Below are 19,725 nucleotides of genomic sequence, written 5' to 3'. Positions count from 1 at the left end.
TTCTGACAGCTGTTACACATGACGTCATTCGAGCGCAACCATATGATGACGTAACGCTTAAGATATCGTAAGGCAACCGAGTAAGGTGCTTACTCGCTAAAATGGCTAAAGATAAAAGACAGAGACAAACGGAAAAAATGTCAAATTTCGCGCCAATTTTTAGGATACCGTCAAGGTATGTGCGTGGCGAGTCGTGCTTTTTGTTTATATTTGTATTTGCTGGTACAAAAACATTTTATCTAAACAATTTTTCCTCTTTTGTTATTAAATACCATTACTTTTGTTTTACTAACATTCTTAACTAAAACATTTCCCATAAATAGCACATTTTAAAATGACTATAGATGTTCCAGTAGAATCACCACAAGGAAACATTTTAAATTATTCAATCATTAGCAGTAGTGACGATGAGGAAAATCCTTTAAAATTGAAGCTAAAGATTTCCAAATCCAGCAATAAAGTTCCTCAGGTTATTTTACAAAAACTGGATGATGAGTATGTGGCATCTCTGAGTTTAAAACCATCTATCAGAGCCAAAAACTTTAATGAATTTGAAATGAAGGAAGTAGAGAAAAGCTCTATTAACGACACGCCGTCATCCACCCCACGAAAACGAGCCAGACCAAGAAAAAATGAAGTGTTCAATAATGTAATGCATAGCCCAACAAAAATTCAGAAGACACCTGTTAAAAAGAGTAAGTGAAATTTAAACCTCTGTGCCTAATAACTTCAAATCATAATTGTCCAGTCCAATAGTCCCAATTCATTTGTATAGATGGGACAGCTTATAAAATTACCTCCTCGTAAAGCACACTTAACTACTTAATAACTTATAAATTACAATTCCTCTAAAATTTTATGGCATACTAGACCATAGTAATAACACAGTTTAAAGCATTACATAAGTTTGTCTTAATGTGATATTCTTTGGCACCTGCAACACCGTCTATAGATTACAACAAGTCAGACCACTCGAGCGGCCCTGAAATCGATTGCCCCACCCCCCGTTCCTCACTTCGCCATGCATCGGCTGGGTAGAACCCAGGTTTAGTTTTCGCAAGTACGTTAACTTGTGTGCATCCGTTTCGCGAGAGAGTTTTTGCTTGTAGCGTTTTAGACAATAATTTGGTTACATACTACTTGTATAAATATAATTACCCAATAATAAAGTAGTATGTATTTCATCCCTATATGTTAAATATTTTGTTCTGTATTTTGTGTTTTACATAAAAGCATTACAATCTTAAAAAATAGTTTATTATTTATTTTCTCCCCCTAATGTTACTGGAATAGTTTTAGCCAATTTTACAACCTACTATCCCAAACCAACACACCCCACTTCTTTGTCAGCCACCAATGTCGGTGTTTAAGACCCGGTAAATTTTGATATTTTAACATATTTTATATATATTTACTATATCCACAAATGAATACAAAGTATATAATTTACAAAACTACTTATTTAGCGCTTATTATGATAATTGTTTGTTATTCTTTTGCGCTTTTGTATTTTTAAAACGACCTAATTCAAAAATTAAAATAACCCATACCGTATTTAAATTATTTTATATTTTTTAGTGCGCTTAAATGTGTTTTTTAATTGTTTATTTATTTTGACTTTAGATTTATTTTTTGAATATTAATCTCTAAAATTTCAACAAATATTAAGTAAAAACTTGTATTTTTTGATAAGACTCCTAAAAATGTAGCAAATTTAAACAATTCAACAAGTAAGGTTTTTTTCAAATTCACTTTTTATATATTATATTTGACCTAAAAGCCAGCCATTTTGAATCCGCCATATTAAACGCTTTGCAATTTATTTAAAAGTTCAAATTCATTGAACTGATCAAAACTTCTAGATACACCAATTTTAGAAAAGGGAAACTCAAAAACATTTTAAAAACTGTCCTTGTTATCGAAAGCCAAGCACCTACAAAATTTGAAAACAATCTGACAAGTAGAAGTTATAGTTTAAATAGAATTCTTAGATTTGTTATATACATACATACAAACATTGCTACATAAAGGCAAAGAAGTGAAGCTAATATAAAAAATGTGTAAAAGCGTTAATAATTCAGAAACACTGTCATATAAACACATTCTATTCCAGTCCTATAAAAAAAGTTCTTATTTTATGACTTAAAATACTTCTTATGAATAGTCCTCATATAAAAATAATCAGCGCGCCTCAGAATTTGCTTTCATCGATATTTACGATAAACCCTGGTAAACGCTCGTACGCAGCAAACAGAGGGATTCAAGGTCAATTTAACACAGGCGGTATAGGAAGTGGTCTGACTTGTAATCTATAGACGGTGCCTGCAATGCAGGCTGTGGTCAAGTACAGGGAGTAGTAGATGCTGTCCTAGCAATTCATCTGCTTTTGCATTTCCTCTGTGTACTCACACTAGTTTAATATGGTTATGGTTTCCCAGCTTTCTTTACTTCAGTTAGTTTTTTGAAACCGGTTTCAATGTAACCATTGGTTTAGCAAGAGCTTTCAGGGCTGTCTGGGTACAAGCTATTAATAACACTTATTAACACATGACTGTGGGTGAAGAATCTTGGACTGTAAATTGACAAGAAACTCTAATTTAATATGTTAGCAGTTCTATTAAAGAGTACTATAATTCAAAGTCAAAAATTGCCACTTTATTGTTATAATCCTAAAAGTTACAAAGCTGTAAAAAAAAAGAAAATAGTCGAAATATTTATGAAACAAAATAAGGAAACATTATAGGTAAAGGTTTTAGAATGTATAAAATACATGTATCAAAACTTGTCAGTGAATAAAAATAACATATAAAATAAAACAATATGTCTGGTGAAAATTCATCCAATGAGTAAAAAGCTTCACTTTGTAAAAATGTCTTAAATTTTTTCCTGAACTTAAGGTCATATCCAGTATTCGTCAAATTAAGAGGTAAATGATTAAAAAGCTGCCTGACTCCATATACAAATGAGACCCTTACCCTCAAAATTCAAATTCACCAGAGTGAAGGGTCATAAAATATACATTATAAAAAAATTTAATTCCATAAAACAATAAAATGATAGTGTTATACTAAAAAAATAATACATGATTACATTGAAATAAAGATAGGTAATAAAATTAAATTTGAAAACTGTGAAATGCAACTCTATTTAATAATTTGTATTAAAATACTTTAGAAAAATATTCTGTGAGGCTATAGCAGCCCTTTTTTAACAAAAAAGCTTTGGTAGAGCATCTAAATTCCAAGCTGTTGTTACTTTGACAAATGATCCAAGTATTTCTGAAAATGCACATGATCGGTGCAAGCATCATAATTCATGTTATGTCCAATATTGCAGTAGAACTCATTTATCTGGCTAGCATCAATGATTGAAGTCTGAGATGATGAAATGGTTTTGCCTCTTGATTTGTTGACTATTCTCCAGGACTCCTTTGATCTATTTTTTGAATTTAAAATACTCTGTTGATAGTAATTATATTTGGTAGATTTTATGACTTTCCTATAAATTTTTTGATATTTATTCTAAAATTATATAAAGTGTACATTTTGAGAGAAATACTTTCTTATATAATGTAATGCCTACATATTTTTACTGGATGTTTTTATACTACAAGAGGTATCCAAGGTTTCTTTTCTTTATTTTTTATAACTGTTGTGGGAAAAGAATAATTAAATATTGTAAAATTTCTGAAGTGGACAAAGCTTAGAGCATTTTCCCAATCGGTCTCCATACAAATTAGACAGAATCTTTTAAAATTTCTTTTGGAAAATATATGACCCACCCTTTTTTGAAGTATACTTTGACCATAATGTTCAAGTGGCAATGATCAAGATCTGATAATCCAGCATTTACCATATTGCATTTCACACTTTCAGTATCAAATGTTTTACACACATAATCTAGAACCAAACAAGAAAAGGCAGAGAATCTAGTAGGCTCATCAACATGCATAAACAAATTAAAAAATGATTGCACATTGGGATCTAACTTATTTCAGTAATCAATATTGAAGTCTCCTGCTAATAATATTGTTGAATTAACTGAGAATAAACTCAACAAAACTTCTAGACTCTTTAAGAAATCTCTAACATTTGTGGATGGTGACCTATAAACACAAATTACATAAACTTTAATTATTTCAAAAAACAACAGAAAATTCAAACACTTTGTCCTGTCACAAAAAATTAAAGATGCCAATTTTTTTCACTTTTAAGTCAATTATGTAAAGATTGTTCCACCATAAAGTACCCTCTCAGTTCTTGGAATAGGAAGAGGCAGAGAAAATGTGTTCCGAAGATGGCACTCAGATGGAGAATTAGGATCATGTTTATATTTTTTTATGAATAATATGAGCCCATTTCCATTATAGTAATAAGGGTGGGGGAGCTAGAGCTCGGCAAGTAGGCCTGAACATTCCCTTTTTGCCAGTTTCCAGTATAAATAAGGAAGGTAAGATTAGGATGGAATGCCTCAGGAAAAGATCCTGCCAAGAAGTGCGAAAAGGGACATGGCACATATAGAGTTACAAACAAAGAATTAAACAGATACTGGGAACAAACTCCCCAGAACACAATTCCATACCTAAGATGGGATGCAATGAGAGCATGGTAAGCATTTTTGGGTACAACAAAGTTAAGGGAATTATCAATGGTCTTTAAATTTTAAAAGCTTACCAATCATCACATCCAAAAATTTGCTGTATAGGTGGTTTGATTGAATTATTATGCAAAGTAACAAGATATTATTAACACTTAACAAATGATTTCAATGGGTGAAAAATTTTGGACTGTATATTGACAAGAAACATTCATTAAACATGTTAATAGTTGTGTTAAAGAGTATACTATAAATTAAAACTTATTTCTGAATTAAAAATACTGTTTTACCAGAAATTTAAATCTCCTTGCTGAGAGTTTGATTTTGGGTATCCCTGGTTATCTTAACATTTTTTACTTCACAAGTTATAACAAGTACTTAGGGGAGCATGTAAGTGCCTGTGTGGCATTTTTTTAGCCATAATGTAGCTGAGAAGTAATACATTCAATTTCATATAATGCAAGTCAAGGGAACCTAGCTATTATTTTTGGCTTTTTCAATAAGACACTCATCCACTCAATTTTCATATTGAATATAACATATCAATTCCACACCACAGGACATGATGTTTTAAATGTTGTTTCTATCATATCCGGCTCATATATACTACCACCTTCCTGAGTGATTATGCTTGTTATTCAAATGTCATTTATTATTATTATTTATTTATCAAGGATCTAGACCAATTACCCTTATATAACCAAACATACATTTAAAGTATCATACACCAGTTAGATATTTATGTCTATAAATATTTTTGACCATGATTTATGCTGATGTGTTACACTTATGAATCTTTTCTATGCAATATTGTTTCTTTTTATTATGTTTTAATTTTTGTATCTTGCTAGTTTTAGGTTTAACTTACTTACTTGTTAATATTTATTTTTAAAATTTGATTAAAAAAATTAAAATTTACTTTGCAGTGTTTATCAAATCTTTTATTTTATATTTGCCAGGTTTATTTATCAGGTGATTGCCTATGTCATTGTAATTTAAGATCTTTCAATAAAGATTATTGTTATTATTATTATTATTATTATTAATCATTATTATATTTAATATTGATTATTGATATGAAAGAGATCTGGCCAAGAGCTTGGTAATCTACTTTGGAAAAAATAGTTTGAATCCAAATACTAAAAATAATTTCAGTGTTAGATTAAATAATAATATAATTCCTGGTGTTAATAAAACTAAAATTTTGAGTACAATATTTGATTCTTAACTTTCAATTTAAAAATCATAAGTAGGCCAAATAATTAATAATTGCTCACATGCAAGCTAATATAATAACAAATTTGTTGAAAATAAAATACTGGTGTGACTCAAATTGTTTGGCATACAATGTTTATAAGACTAATATTCTTAATTTTAATAATAAAAATAATGTAAAACCAACGGTATTTATTTGAACAGTGAACTCATCACCATGCTATCCTTTCGTAAGTTTTTTGGTCTTTCAATAGACAAATTTCTTAAATTTGAAAAAACCATATTGCAATGGTATGCAAAAAGGTTTCCTCTGGCTCTTATGCCCTTCAAGTTATAGACACCAATCTAAACTTTTCCATTGCTAGATGTGCATATTTAGTGGTTATTAAGTCCCATTTTCAATATGGAATCTGCTTCTATATTGGCTTTTTATTCTGGAAAAAGTTTGTTTAGTTTTTAAAAAATATAAACATAAACTGGAATTTGCTAATCAGTGCAACACTCGACAAAATTACCTGCTGAGGCTACCAATTCGTCACTCTGAACTTATATGTGGTTCTTATAATCTTAATAATCTTCCACTAGAATTAAGAAAACTTAAGACTGAAAAAAGCCTATGTATAAGAACATTGACAATGACTAATAGTAGGCTTTTTTAGCTCAAATGAATGTAGAAAAACGTTTAAATGACTTGCTGTACACAGCAAATATTTGTCAAATTTATTCGAAGCAATAAAAAACCATAGCCAACTATGGGTTTTTTATTGCTAATTGGTATTGACTATGGGTTTTTAATTTTCTAACTATGGAGTTTTTATTTTAATACCCTTTTAATTAAACCCAGTTTTTTTTTTGTTAAATAAATGGATGATTATTGTTAGAAATAACTTAAAACATGTTGTTTTATTTGCATGTAAATTATTAGATAATTTAATTATGAATGTATTGGCTTATTTTATAGCATATCTGCAATCTTCAATTAGAAGTGCTAAGGATGAATAGCATTTGTCTTGTTATTCCATTCAAAAAAATATTAGCTAATTATAAAATGCATCCATACTTTCACCATAGTTCATGCTTTGAAACCGCAAGTCTATCACAAAAGGGCAGAATTATGTTAAAACATTTTGATCCATATCAAACTAATTTGGACCGACGAAGCAAATTTTTCCAGGGAGGGAATTTTCAATAGAAGAAATAATAATTTTGGGATGATTTAAATCCACAGGCGACAAAAGAAATGGGTTTTCAAGAATTTAGTTTCAATGTATTTTAAAAGATAATCAAGTCAAATTTGTAATTTGTGATGAATTACTAATTAATCAAAAGGGAACAACACAAAGTCTCAAAAAATTCTTTTATTTGTTAAAGTGGTGACACGTGTTTTGCTCCTAAGAGCATCATCAGACCATAAGAAAGTTAAAAACACGCCCGACTGGGTCAAATATACACACACACTCATACATGAATCACTTAGTTCTGCCAATTTTTTAGAAATTTTAAGAAGTGTTGTAAGTAATTTTGTGGAAAATCTGCCATTGCAGATTTTCGTACTTGTTCGTTTCAACTTGACGGAGCCCTGGCCATCTTGTTCACTGTAGAGACAGTATAACAAGAGATCTGTACGACATGTTTGATGATAGATGGTTTAGGCATATGGGAACATGGAATTGGCAAAAATTCATTTGAATAGTTAATAATAAACGTTTCTTTCTCTTTTAAATTAAGTTTTTTATAAAACATAATAGTAATACTATAAATAAAGCTGTCAGTATCATAACTAAAAATGTCACTGTCATTTATTATGCCATTGTAACATTTTCATAGCTAACTAAGTAATTTACTTTGGTATGGGAATGTCTTATATTAAATTAAAGGTATTTTAACTGCCTATTAGAATAAGAAATTACGTATAGGAGGTTAATAAAAAAATGGACTCTCACTATTTTAGTAAATGAAGATTTTTAATTTAATTTTTGACAACCTTGTATAATGCTGATTGGGCTATCGGAAGTTAATCACAATGGTGTCTTAAAGTGATGTTAAAATTTAAGCTTTTTAGGAACTTAAATGGCTGAGAAATAAGCAATTAGGTATCCCTTGGTTTTTAACAAAAAACACGAAAGTTTTTTTACTTTTCTCAAAAACCTCTAGAGATAGATATAGAAGAATGACTAAAGAAGTATGACTAAAAAAGAACAGGAAAAATATATAGGGTGTTCCATTTAAAAATTCAAAGGTGTTGTAATTTTTCTACATAAACAATGCTGCAGTTCTGAAAATATTTTAGAAAGATGGACCATCGTTTGTCACCATGGCGCACATTGTCTGTCAATCACCCTGTATATAATTAGATTTAAATCATGTAATAATAATAAATAATAATATTTAACGAAAAAAAAATCTTTTATAATTTCATAAATTAAATATCATAGTAGATCATCTAAAACTGAATTTTAGATGAACTTGAAAAACACTTGGACAACTTATGCACCACCATGGTTAACAAAGTGAATGTGACTACTCCAGTTAAACGTTCTTTAGCCAAAAGTAACTTAAACGATTCTGACTATGAAATGAGCGACTCTCCTAGCAAAAAGGGAATTCTTAATAGCACCTCTGTAGTGGAAACTCCTAGGCGTAGGGACTCCAGGCTAGCAAATCCAAGTCCGATGAAAGTCGATGAAAATGTGTGTTAAAATAAATGTGAAAAGGAACATGTTATTTTGTATTTTTGTTTCAGTTAATTTTATCTGGTAAAAGATTATCTCGCACTCCAGTAAGGTTCACAGAAGATACCTCTACCCATTCTGCTAAAATTAATCTAAATGAGTCCTTTAGAAGAATAGTGCTAAGAAGTAGGCATAATGTTGAAAACATTTCAAAGAGTGAGAGAACCAGAAATTCAAGTATTGGGTTAAGAAGGAGCACTAGAAAGTCATACGCAGAATTCTACACAGATTTAGAGGATGCTGAGGCAATTCAAGTTGCTGAGGCTTTGAAGGAAAGTAAAATTGAAGTGGATAAACATCAGAGGTAATTTCTTTTATTCAAGCTTTTATTTTATATTATTACAATCTGTTGTAGGGTTGTGAGATCACGAGGCAATTCAATATCATCAAATCTATCAGAAGCAACCTCATCAGACTCAGAAGGAATTTCTACTAGAGTGTATGTATTCCTGCATGAATTTAGAGAGTCAAAATAACCTACTAAATTATTATAGGCTAAGGTCAAGAGGTAATTCCCTATCATCAATCAGTTCACAGAAATCTCCAGAAAGAATCCCCAGTCAACAGGTTGCTCCTAAAACTCCAAAAAGTAGGCAACAAATTAACAAAGCAAAGACTCCGAAATCGGCTGCAACCACTCCCAAGACACCGAAAAATCGCCTTAAGATGTTAAGGTAAGAAAATATAACAAGTTTTTAACCCAATTATATGTATTGTATTCTAGGGAAGGAGTTATAACCCCCTCAATGCACTCAAGATCCTCCACAATTTGTGGAGATTCTACACCACTGATGAGAGCCAGAACTCAATTGCATGTGTCTTATGTGCCCACTTCATTGCCTTGTAGAGAAAAAGAATACTTGGATGTTTATAATTTTTTAAGGGCAAAGCTTGATGATGGTTGTGGAGGGTAAGATTTTAAAAATGTGTGAATGTTAAATAAAAATTATATATTTATAGATGCATGTATATTTCTGGCGTACCAGGTACTGGTAAAACTGCTACGGTAACTTCAGTTATTGACAGTTTAGTGAAGGACAAAAAAGTTCCGAAATTTAGTTATGTTAGTATTAATGGGATGAGATTGACAGAGCCTAGACAGGCATATGTAGAGGTAAATTATAATATTTTATCAGATATTTTATATAAATTACAAGTTCTTATTTTTAGATATGGAAGCAACTTACAACTAAAACTGTACCATGGGAACATGCCCAAAGCTTGTTGGAAGAGAGGTTTACAAAGAAAAAAAATCACAGCCCAGTAGTTATATTGATAGATGAGGTATGTAAAATTTGTGTTTGTAATAGAGAATATTTGGTCTTTCTTATAATTTTACTTTTTTCAATTAAAATTTATTTTCAAAAAAAAAACTACAATGTATTTTTAAACTTAAAAAAAAGCACTTAGGAATAGAATACATATGTGTGCTTCTATCCTAGTATCTACATTGTAACAAACTAAGTCCAGTCTTAAAACCCTGCCTACAGTAAAATGTATTGTACCTAATGTAAATAAATAAATAAAATAATCATATTCCATATTTCTAATTATAAGCATAATACACCTCCTGTAAAGCATATAAAAAACTCATAACATAAAAAGAAACTCCGTCATAAAAAATATTTAACTTAATCTCTACCATAATCTTTAAAACAATTGGTTCAATATGAATCATCAGACTTTTGACCTCGCGTTTAAATATTTTCTCCTGGTTGTTGATTATAAGCTGTTTGGTAAACAGTTAAAATATTTTAAGCAAGCATAGGAAAGATTATTCTCAGTCAGCGTCAATCTATGTATTGGATAATTTACATTTAAACTTCTTGTACTATATCTATGATATACTTGTAGACCAAACGATCCTAAGAACCCGTCTTTCTATAACAAATACTTCACTTATTTTACTGTTAGTTCTCCAAAAAATAATCCCATACTTAATGACTGACTCAACATTTAAAGTCTTTTTGTTCATATATCTTGATATAATTCAGAGATATTGTGAGACCAGTCTAAGAATTCATGTATGTAAACCACCAGAAATGTAGCTTTTGCTACCAGTTCAATATATAATTGTCGAAAAGAAAGCTTTACAGTCTGCCTCTGGTGTCATCAGATCTTCAACACTCTCTCCCCCTATCAGAATAGTGTCATCGGTATAACAAGTTACATATTCATTTTTCAAGCTGGAAATATAACCCAGGTCATTTAGAAATATTATGAACAAAATAAGCCCAGCTATGCTCCCCTATGCAATTCAACATTTAATCTCTTTTAAACTTGAAACAAATCAAAGCAAATGACCATTACCAAGTTCCCTTTTCAAACAGTACCAATATCTTTTTTGCTGAATTAAAAATTACCGTTTGCATGGATATATTTTTTTTAAACCATCAATTGTGTACACATACATAACTCAAATATTTTGTAGAAACCCGACAACAAACTATGGATCTATAGTTTTCCATAAAATCGGCGTTTCCTTTTTTAAAAATTGGTTGCTTTAATGGAACTTTAAGGTGGTCTAGAAAATGTTTCAATGAAGTGGTAATCCATAAGCACATAATTTTACTAATAACCGGAATCACTGATCTGACAATACTTGTGGGAAATTCATCATTACTCTGTTTATTTTTAATCTTTGCCGACATTTAACACAGTTCCTTCATTGATATATTTCTAAGGAGAATTGACTGATCGTTCTTCTTGATGTTGCAATTAAATTGAAGACTTTTTAAAAGTTTAATAGATTAGGAACAATGGAAAACGATATTTTTATTTGGAGGTCTATAAATTGAGACTACTACCACTGCCAGTATCTCAACTTCGTTTTTTTTACCGTCTCTGGTTCGTACTGAGGTAAGCCATTTGTCATCCACGATTACGATGACGAAGTTTAAGATTTTTGAATTTAATCTTTTTAATCTTAACTAAAGTTTCTGCATTTTTTAGTATTTATCAAAGTAGTTTTATCAGTTTAGTTTTAGTTTTTTCAGTAGTTTTATCAGATTAAAATTATTAAATGGGAAGAATCATCTAGATCTTTTTGAAATATTTGGCGTAATAGTTTAATAAAATTGATTAAAAAATTCTTTCCCAGAAAGAATATAACTAAATCAACCGCATTTTATAACATACGTCTCAAACTAAATGCATGATGCTTTATGTTTAAAAGTATTTTAAAGAACAGTCTGAATATTGTAATTGCCTTAAAATTGGGTCAAATAAGTTAAAGAGAATCCTGGAAAAACTTCATTCAAACAACAAAATTCTTTTGTCATTTAAATTTAAAATTATGATATAATATGATTATGAAAAGAACTAAATATTGAGGAAAACACAAAACTATCGAAAAACTATATCTGCATATTTTAGAAAAACATATTTTAACAGCTGATATGTTTCCAATATTAATTTTAAGATGACTTATTATAAATGTTGAATCAACTTACAATAACAAGTAGAACGCATTTATTTTTTCCATTTCGGCATTTCTCTAAGATTTTAAGGCTTAAATAAGAGGGAAGAATAAATTAGAATAATAGAAGAAGTGCATGTGCACAGTGTAAATAAGTAAGTACTTTAGTTACAACAGCAAATATTTTTAGAATAAAAACATATTTCGCAATTACTATCTGTACCGATGGCTATTTATTAACTTTTGATATTGTGGTTTTATGTGTTTTTGCTCTATGGCTACTAAATCTTAGCTTTTTATCTAAATACGGGATATAAATCTTATCCATTAAAATAACAGATTTAAAGCCCATTGTCAAAAATATTAAGTGAGTTTTCTAAATGTTCTTATTTATGTGTTTAACTTGTTTGATACGTATACGTTTTTTTAAATCCTAACATATACATGTATGTAATGAGCACATACTTTTTAAGAAGTTTAAATCTATATTTTCCATAAAAATTTACAATTAGGGTTTTTCAAATATTTTTTTACTAGCGAGTCTTAGAACGATCAAATGATATGGAAATTTTAACTTGTAAATTAAAATTTAACAAACCGAAAAATAAATTGGATAAACCCTAGCATAAAGAAAAGAAACCGAACCTAACCTTACTTTATTAGGATTAGCTAATTAAGATTAGGTATGTAGCGCCATCCTTTAAACACTATTTGAACTCATACAGTGCTTTCATTTCAAAACGAATCACCCTTACTAACTTACAAAAAAACTCGTCAATTTAGATTAGGGGAACGTTTAATTTTATATTTGACAAAGTTCTGTCCAAAAAAAAAAAAGATATCTTTCCCATCATGTGACGCATCATTGTAAGCAGCATTAAAATGTTTATTTAACAGTGCCAAAAAAAATTAAATCGGTAGACGTCCCAGCGAATAGTGAGCTAAAATGTATGGTAATAATGAATAGTTTATCGACATCATACTTTGGTATGCCAAATGGCTATCCTAAAGTGTTGATCATTTTAAAGGGCTTACAATTTACCACCCAACGGTTTATAAACAATGTAACTTTATAGACCTTTAAACAGTAAGGGTATACAAAGGTGTTTAAAACATAAACATTTTAACCATTATACGCTAACTCTTTATTTTTTAACACGACATCTGACGTACAATATTTTTTTTCTCTAATATTTCTCTGACTCGGCACGCGCATTACTGGTGGAAATAGTGTTTTTTTTTTGTTGAACAATGTCCTAATAAATATAGTCAGAAACAATATCTCCAAAGTTTCATAAAATTTAACATCCTGTATTTTTTTAACGAATCATTTTTCTGATTTATCGAATCCTGAAACAACACGTATATTCAGAATTCAGATTTCTTTTGATGTAACAATTTCATCTTCTTTCACTGTAGCTGGATATATTGTGCACAAAGAGGCAAGATGTTGTGTACAACCTGCTAGATTGGCCTACAAAGTGCAAGGATCAACTTGTTGTCATAACTATAGCAAACACTATGGACTTACCAGAAAGGTACCACTATATTAAAAAAAAAGTAACTATTTAATAATATGATCTGTTTAACAGGTTGCTAATGAGTAGAGTAACAAGCCGACTCGGCCTAACAAGACTGACCTTCCAAGCTTATACCCATAAGCAGTTAATGGAAATAGTGACAAAACGATTGACCGGCACAGACAGTTTTAACTCTGACGCTGTCCAACTAGTAGCAAGAAAAGTGGCATCTGTATCAGGAGATGCTCGTCGTGCCTTGGATATCTGCCGACGAGCCGCGGAAATTGCCGAATCCGACGGCAAGACTCAGTTGGTCAGTATAATGCATATTAACGAAGCTTTAACCGCTATGATCACGCAGCCGCAAGTTATGGCTATGAAACGATGTTCACGATTGCAGAAGCTGCTGCTGCAGGCTATTGTTGCTGAGGTAAGTGCATAAGAAATAATTTAGACGAAAAATTATTCTCTTTTCTATTTTTTTCTGATTTTATGTTTTTGGTTGAAATAAAATTATTATAGTATTTATATCCTTTTTATAAATAAATAAAGATTGTTAACAAAGAAATGCCATAAATGGAACTATATTAGGGCACAAACGCACTCATTTAAGGTACGCTTTGCACAATTGAGGAGAAAGTGTTTCTTTCCTATGGATAATAATTTAGACAGTGTCTGATGGCATTATTATATGAAAACTGCAGAGCTGCGATTTAGGATAAATTGCCAGAAAATTCAAATGTAAATATAAAAAGTAGTTCATTTAAATACGATTTAGAATAATATCGTCAAAGAAAATCACTAAAAATTTTTTATTTTTAATCATTTAAGACAAATCGCCCAAATACCATTGTTTAAAGACAACCATAACAACATATATCTAACTGATATAGATAAAAATGAATAAAATAGAGGAGGGAGTGTAGTGAATTGCTTCAGTCACAAAATGTTCTAAGATAGAATACAGGCATATTGCAAAATTGAGAAACAACATAAACATAGTGAACATTAATAAACCATATCTGTATATTAAAACCAAAATTTAGTGTCGGTCTAATTTTTCTAAATTCAGAAATATATGTGTTGTAAAAAATGTCATTAAACAAAAACAAACGCTTATTAAGAAAAAAATAGAAACAATAGGGCTTATAGTACAAAAAGAACCATAATTATGGTCAAGTGCAAGCCGAATATAAAAAAAGTTGCGTGATTGAAGAACATCCAAAGCATACTTCCAATGCTTTATTTAAATTAGGAGAATACAAGAAATGTATTGAAACTTTGCATTTTGGAATATTGGTGTAGATTATTCTACTCTTACTCGCTTATTTATAGTATAAATCTCCCACACTATATTTTAATTCCTTCATACCCTAAACTCAGTTGAGTTATGAGGCCTACTTTATTAGTGGAAGACATTCATACTGAGGTATTACCGACAAACTTTATCGTTAGCTCAGGAGGTACTAGATCATTCAAATAGAAATAAATATCACCAACATTTTTTGTCCAAAAAGTGATCACGTACTGCCTCCAATTCCCAGCGAAAATAGTTCAATGCCTTTTAATTCCAGATTTAAAGTATCAAACGTGCAGAAAAGTCTATTACTGTTGTAGTAGTCTTTTTCAACTTGTGCCACATACGGTTCCGGCCGGATTAAGTTGACCAGCATAACAAAAGCTGACTTAGTAGATCGCTCTGATCAAGGAATATTTTTATATATTTCGAAACTGTCGCTAGTTATTTTTTAAAGTTTGACGAAACCTATGGTGATCAACGGTGTTCAAACTATTCCATTAATTTGACGTCACTATTTTCAGAGCTATCACTATTTTGAGCATCGCCTTGTTTCGAGGTTTTATATAACATTTAAAGACATTAAAATGCTTAGCATTTAGAGGTATCTTTAAGTTATAGACGATTTGTTTTAGGAAGTCTGTATAGTAATACTCAAACCCATCATGTTATGAAGCTGTATACATATACAGGGTGGCCATTTGAAAACGAAACAGAGCCTATTTTGGGTCCCTCAGAACATTTGCGAAAAAATCCTTGGACCCGTAAATTTTTGATTCAAGGGGGAACCATTTTTTTGCTAGTTTCGCCCCCCTGAGGGCATTATAACCCTAAAGTTTATGTGGATTATAACCCTAAAGTTTTAAATCGTTACTATTTGCCTAGGGAAACTGGGTCTGTGGCTAATAAAAAGCGCGAAATGGATAATCCAGTGGTGAATGAAGCTTTAGAAGTAGCTATTTCAGGCCATATTGTGCAAGATCCTACACTGAGCACAAGGAAGTTATCAACCGTGTCTGGTATTAAGAGAAGCAGCATTCAGATGATATTAAAAAAAAACAAGTTTCATCCGTACAAAATGCATCTCGTACAAGAACTAAACGAAGACGATTTTGATAGGCGAGTACAATTTTGTGAAACTATATCTGAACAAGCCACCAATGATCCACACTTTCTATTTAATGTATGTTTTTCTGACGAATGCTCCTTTTTCCTAAACGGTACTGTGAATCGTCACAACTGTCGCTATTGGGCTGATTCAAATCCCAGAATATTTCGTGAGGTGCATACACAACATCCTGAAAAATTTAATGTTTCGGCTGGCATTTTTGGTAAACATATCGTAGACCCCTTTTTTTTACCTGGCAATTTAACAGGAGAGATGTACCTGGAGTTCTTAGAAAATACAATTCATCCAGCATTAGTGGAGATACTAGAAAATAACAACGAGTACTTGGAATATCGTCTAGTATTTCAGCAAGATGGGGCCACCCCACTATGCTGCAAGGGTTCGTCAATATTTGGACCAAACGTTTCCAGGACAATGGATTGGAATACGAGGAGCTATTGAATGGCCTCCTCGTTCCCCGGACTTAAGCCCGTTAGATTTTTTTTATGGGGCCATTTAAAAACTAAAATTTATGCTAGTCAGCCAACATCGCTAGACCATTTGCGATAAAGAATAATTTATGAATAATTGATTTTATTAGCCCCTGTATCGACTAGGCAAATAGTAAAAATTTAAAACTTTAGGGTTATGATTTACATAAAAATACCTTCAAAATAAGGTATCACGCGACCCCCCGTTCCATTTAAAATTTTGGGGGCCCTTGTCATCTCCGCTAGGGCTTTGCCCTCAGGGGGGCGAAACTAGCAAAAAAATGTTTCCCCCTTGAATCAAAAATTGACGGGTCCGAGGATTTTTTCGCAAATGTTCTGAGGGACCCAAAATAGGCTCTGTTTCGTTTTCAAATGGCCACCCTGTATACATACCTATATACATGAAAAATTTATACATAACAATTTAATACTTTTTTCCATAACTCCTTTCTTAAAAATATATAGATAGATATTTTGATGTTTTTTTTTTTTAGAATTATAGGAATCAATATATTAAAGAATTAATATAATAAAATATAGGAATATTTAATTAACATAAGATGATAAAAAATAAATATACTTGTACAATAGGGACACAATTTACTTAACATACACAAAGTTTATTTATGCACTAGAACTTAACAAAAAGAATGCATATTAGTCTCCGAAAATTACAAAAAAAAAATAGAACGAAGTCAGAAATATATTCAACATTAACATACAGGGTTATCCTTAAGAATTGGCATAGTATTTATTACGAATGTTACCTTAAAGAGTGTGACCTTTTCATAAGTAATAAAACTTTTCGTAAGTAATACTAAATTATTTGCATGCAGAATTGCTGCTGTCAGTACTTAGAAAATTTTCAATGTATTTAGGTTTTACATGCAAATTTTTGCGTTTGAATTGATGCTGCTACAAAGCTATCAGTAAAAGTTACCTGATTTAATGCAGATTCTCATACAGTTAAATATTCTATAAGAGAAATAAACAAGCTTTCTCAAATAACTTTTAAGATTAACATATCATTGCTTGGTGGTTACTTGCTTCGTGTTTTGTCAACAAATAAGCGTAATTTTCATTCTTTCTTCTGGCTGATTTCTTAAACTTTAGGTTTTTTAGGTTTTCTCTTTTTGGAGTTGTGGTGTTTTCAGTCTTTCGCTACTACTACAAGTAAATACCTTCACAAATGCGTTATGCTTCTCGCGAATATGCAGAAACGTACTATGTTTATGGGCTTTGTAATGGAAACTCGGTGAGAAGCTCGAGCTTCTCGAGTTATCATATTCTTCAAGAATATGAAAGACGTTTTCTCGGTCGAAATCGCTAATCTGACCATGGAGTGTGTCATAAATTTGCATCAGTGTAAGTTAAAAGGCAACATTCCTGGTCACCCACGGAAAGGATGATTGGCCTAAGAATGATAAAGAGGATAGAATTTATTGTGGCTATTGCGACAGGGAATCCAACAACAAGTTTATCGCATATTCAGACGTTCGGAACTTCCCAAATCCACCGTTCATCAAATTTTACAAAGGAATCTGTTACATCCTTATCATGTGCAACGTGTTCAAGCGCTTCTGGCAACTGACTATGAAAAAAGAATTCAGTTTTGTCGGGAAATCGTTATGGAAGGACGAAATTGAGGATTTTTTTTTAATGTGTTTGTGGAGTGACGAAAGCGTTTTTAAAAGAACGGGGATGTTTAATGTACACAATTTATATTATTGGGATGTTAATCCTAAAATGGTAAGAAATGATCGTTTTCAGCCATTCGGCGAGGATTATTTCCATTTCTTGCAAAATAACTTGAACGATTTACTTGAAGACGTATCTGTAGCTACACGCCAAGACATGTGGCTGCAACACGATGAAGCTATAAAATCCCTTTTTTAAATTGTTTAGAATTAGTTGTGGGGTAAGTGATTTTTGTCCAAAAACGATTAGCTTAAAAAATGTTAATCGCCGCATAAGAATTTTCATTAAATAAATAAATTTTCCCAATAGATGTTAACTTTGAGTAGTAAATTTGTTTCTGCCAGCATCACTTGAAAAGCAAATAATGTATGTGATAAAATACATTAGGCTACTCTCGCACCAAATAACAAGCAAATAAAGTGTGATATTCTTGCTATAAGTTTTGTAGATGAAGCGATTTTTATAAAAATCAGAAAAACGGTAATAACTTTTAAACCATCAACAATCGGATAATAATATTTAGGGTTTTTTTAATTGAAAATGAATTCCCTTACCGCATCCTTTGGTTTGGACGCCCACTTTTGAGGCACCCTGTATACTTTTTAACTTCCCTTTTTAATGTTTTCCCAGAATAATCTATCTTATTTCAGCAGGTTAACAATTGGACGTCGACTGAACATAATTAATCCTGATGTCATTTTAAATAAGTTCCTAGTATAGCAAGTTGAGTGATGTTAGTTCAAAGTGGCATTTTTTATTAAGTTTACCCCAATCTCTCAGTTTGTCTTTATTCTATTGATTTTTTTGATTGAACACAAATATATATAATAAATTATTTAGTTGTAAAATGTGCTGCTATTATTTTATAATAAAATAAGAATTTATTGATTTAAATAATTAATAAATTTTATCCGTAATCTATAACTAAATGTATAAATTTATATATTTTTAAGATCGAACGCACAGGAGTTGAAGAAACAACTTTCTCCGATATTTTCAAGATGTTGATCTCGTGTTGCGCGTTAGACGGATTTAAAATGGTCTCAAGCACTGTTGCGCAGCGTGCCATCGCCGAACTCAGCGCGGCTAAGCTGATTTTGACCGATCAAAAATGTGGAGACATCTTTCAAAGGGTGATACTTAATGTTAGTGTACATGATGTTTATTTTGCTTTGAAAAAGGAATGATCAAAAGTTACAATTTATATAAATGCCATTATAAAGGTTTGTAATTTTTTTTTAAATTTTATTTGCTTCACTATTTTATTGTTGTATTTATTCTATAATTTTATTATCAATAAATATAAGTTATGTTTACATTATTTAAGCTTTTTTCTTTACGACTGTAAGATAGGCTTTTCTGTTTTAGCATTATTCAAGGTTTTTTACAGGAAAAAACTAGTTTTAGAGTTTTATCCACTATTGCATAGAGGTTGGGGAATTGAAGAATATACATTGTAGAAAATAATGGCTACCCCGCTTCCTCTTCGCGATGATCGGCCGCTTCCGGTTGTCTCATAGGTATTTGCTGTTTTTATTTTTTACAGAATAATAATGATAATAATATCGGTCTAAAGTGCAAGAACCTTTTATCGAAAGGGTCCAGGAACAAGAACTACTGGAAGAAATGGGTTTATTAGATGCTTGACAG

At 31.0% G+C, this 19,725-nt stretch overlaps 1 protein-coding gene across 1 annotated transcript; it reads left to right on the top strand.

Moving 5' to 3' along the window:
• The first annotated feature begins 158 nt into the window (after positions 1-158).
• LOC126736079 (origin recognition complex subunit 1) lies at positions 159-19,396 on the top strand. The gene is made up of 11 exons (XM_050440287.1): positions 159-695; positions 8,272-8,501; positions 8,555-8,847; positions 8,899-8,982; positions 9,038-9,217; positions 9,268-9,453; positions 9,504-9,657; positions 9,714-9,827; positions 13,381-13,499; positions 13,554-13,911; positions 19,029-19,396. Exons 1-11 carry the CDS (start codon positions 335-337, stop codon positions 19,260-19,262), a joined length of 2,313 nt encoding a protein of 770 aa, XP_050296244.1. The 5' UTR covers positions 159-334; the 3' UTR covers positions 19,263-19,396.
• The last annotated feature ends 329 nt before the right edge of the window (positions 19,397-19,725 follow it).

This window comes from Anthonomus grandis, chromosome 5, assembly GCF_022605725.1.
Source record: "Anthonomus grandis grandis chromosome 5, icAntGran1.3, whole genome shotgun sequence".
NCBI lineage: Eukaryota > Metazoa > Arthropoda > Insecta > Coleoptera > Curculionidae > Anthonomus > Anthonomus grandis.
Note: the sequence above shows the minus strand (reverse complement) of the source record. Positions and strands in the feature narration are given on the sequence as shown.

Excerpts from the sequence above, each read along its gene's own strand:
- LOC126736079 (XM_050440287.1), top strand. The coding sequence starts at position 335 with ATGACTATAGATGTTCCAGTAGAATCACCACAAGGAAACATTTTAAAT. Across the intron at positions 13,500-13,553 it reads ACTATGGACTTACCAGAAAG|GTTGCTAATGAGTAGAGTAA; the intron begins GTACCACTATAT and ends TCTGTTTAACAG. Across the intron at positions 13,912-19,028 it reads TGCAGGCTATTGTTGCTGAG|ATCGAACGCACAGGAGTTGA; the intron begins GTAAGTGCATAA and ends TATATTTTTAAG.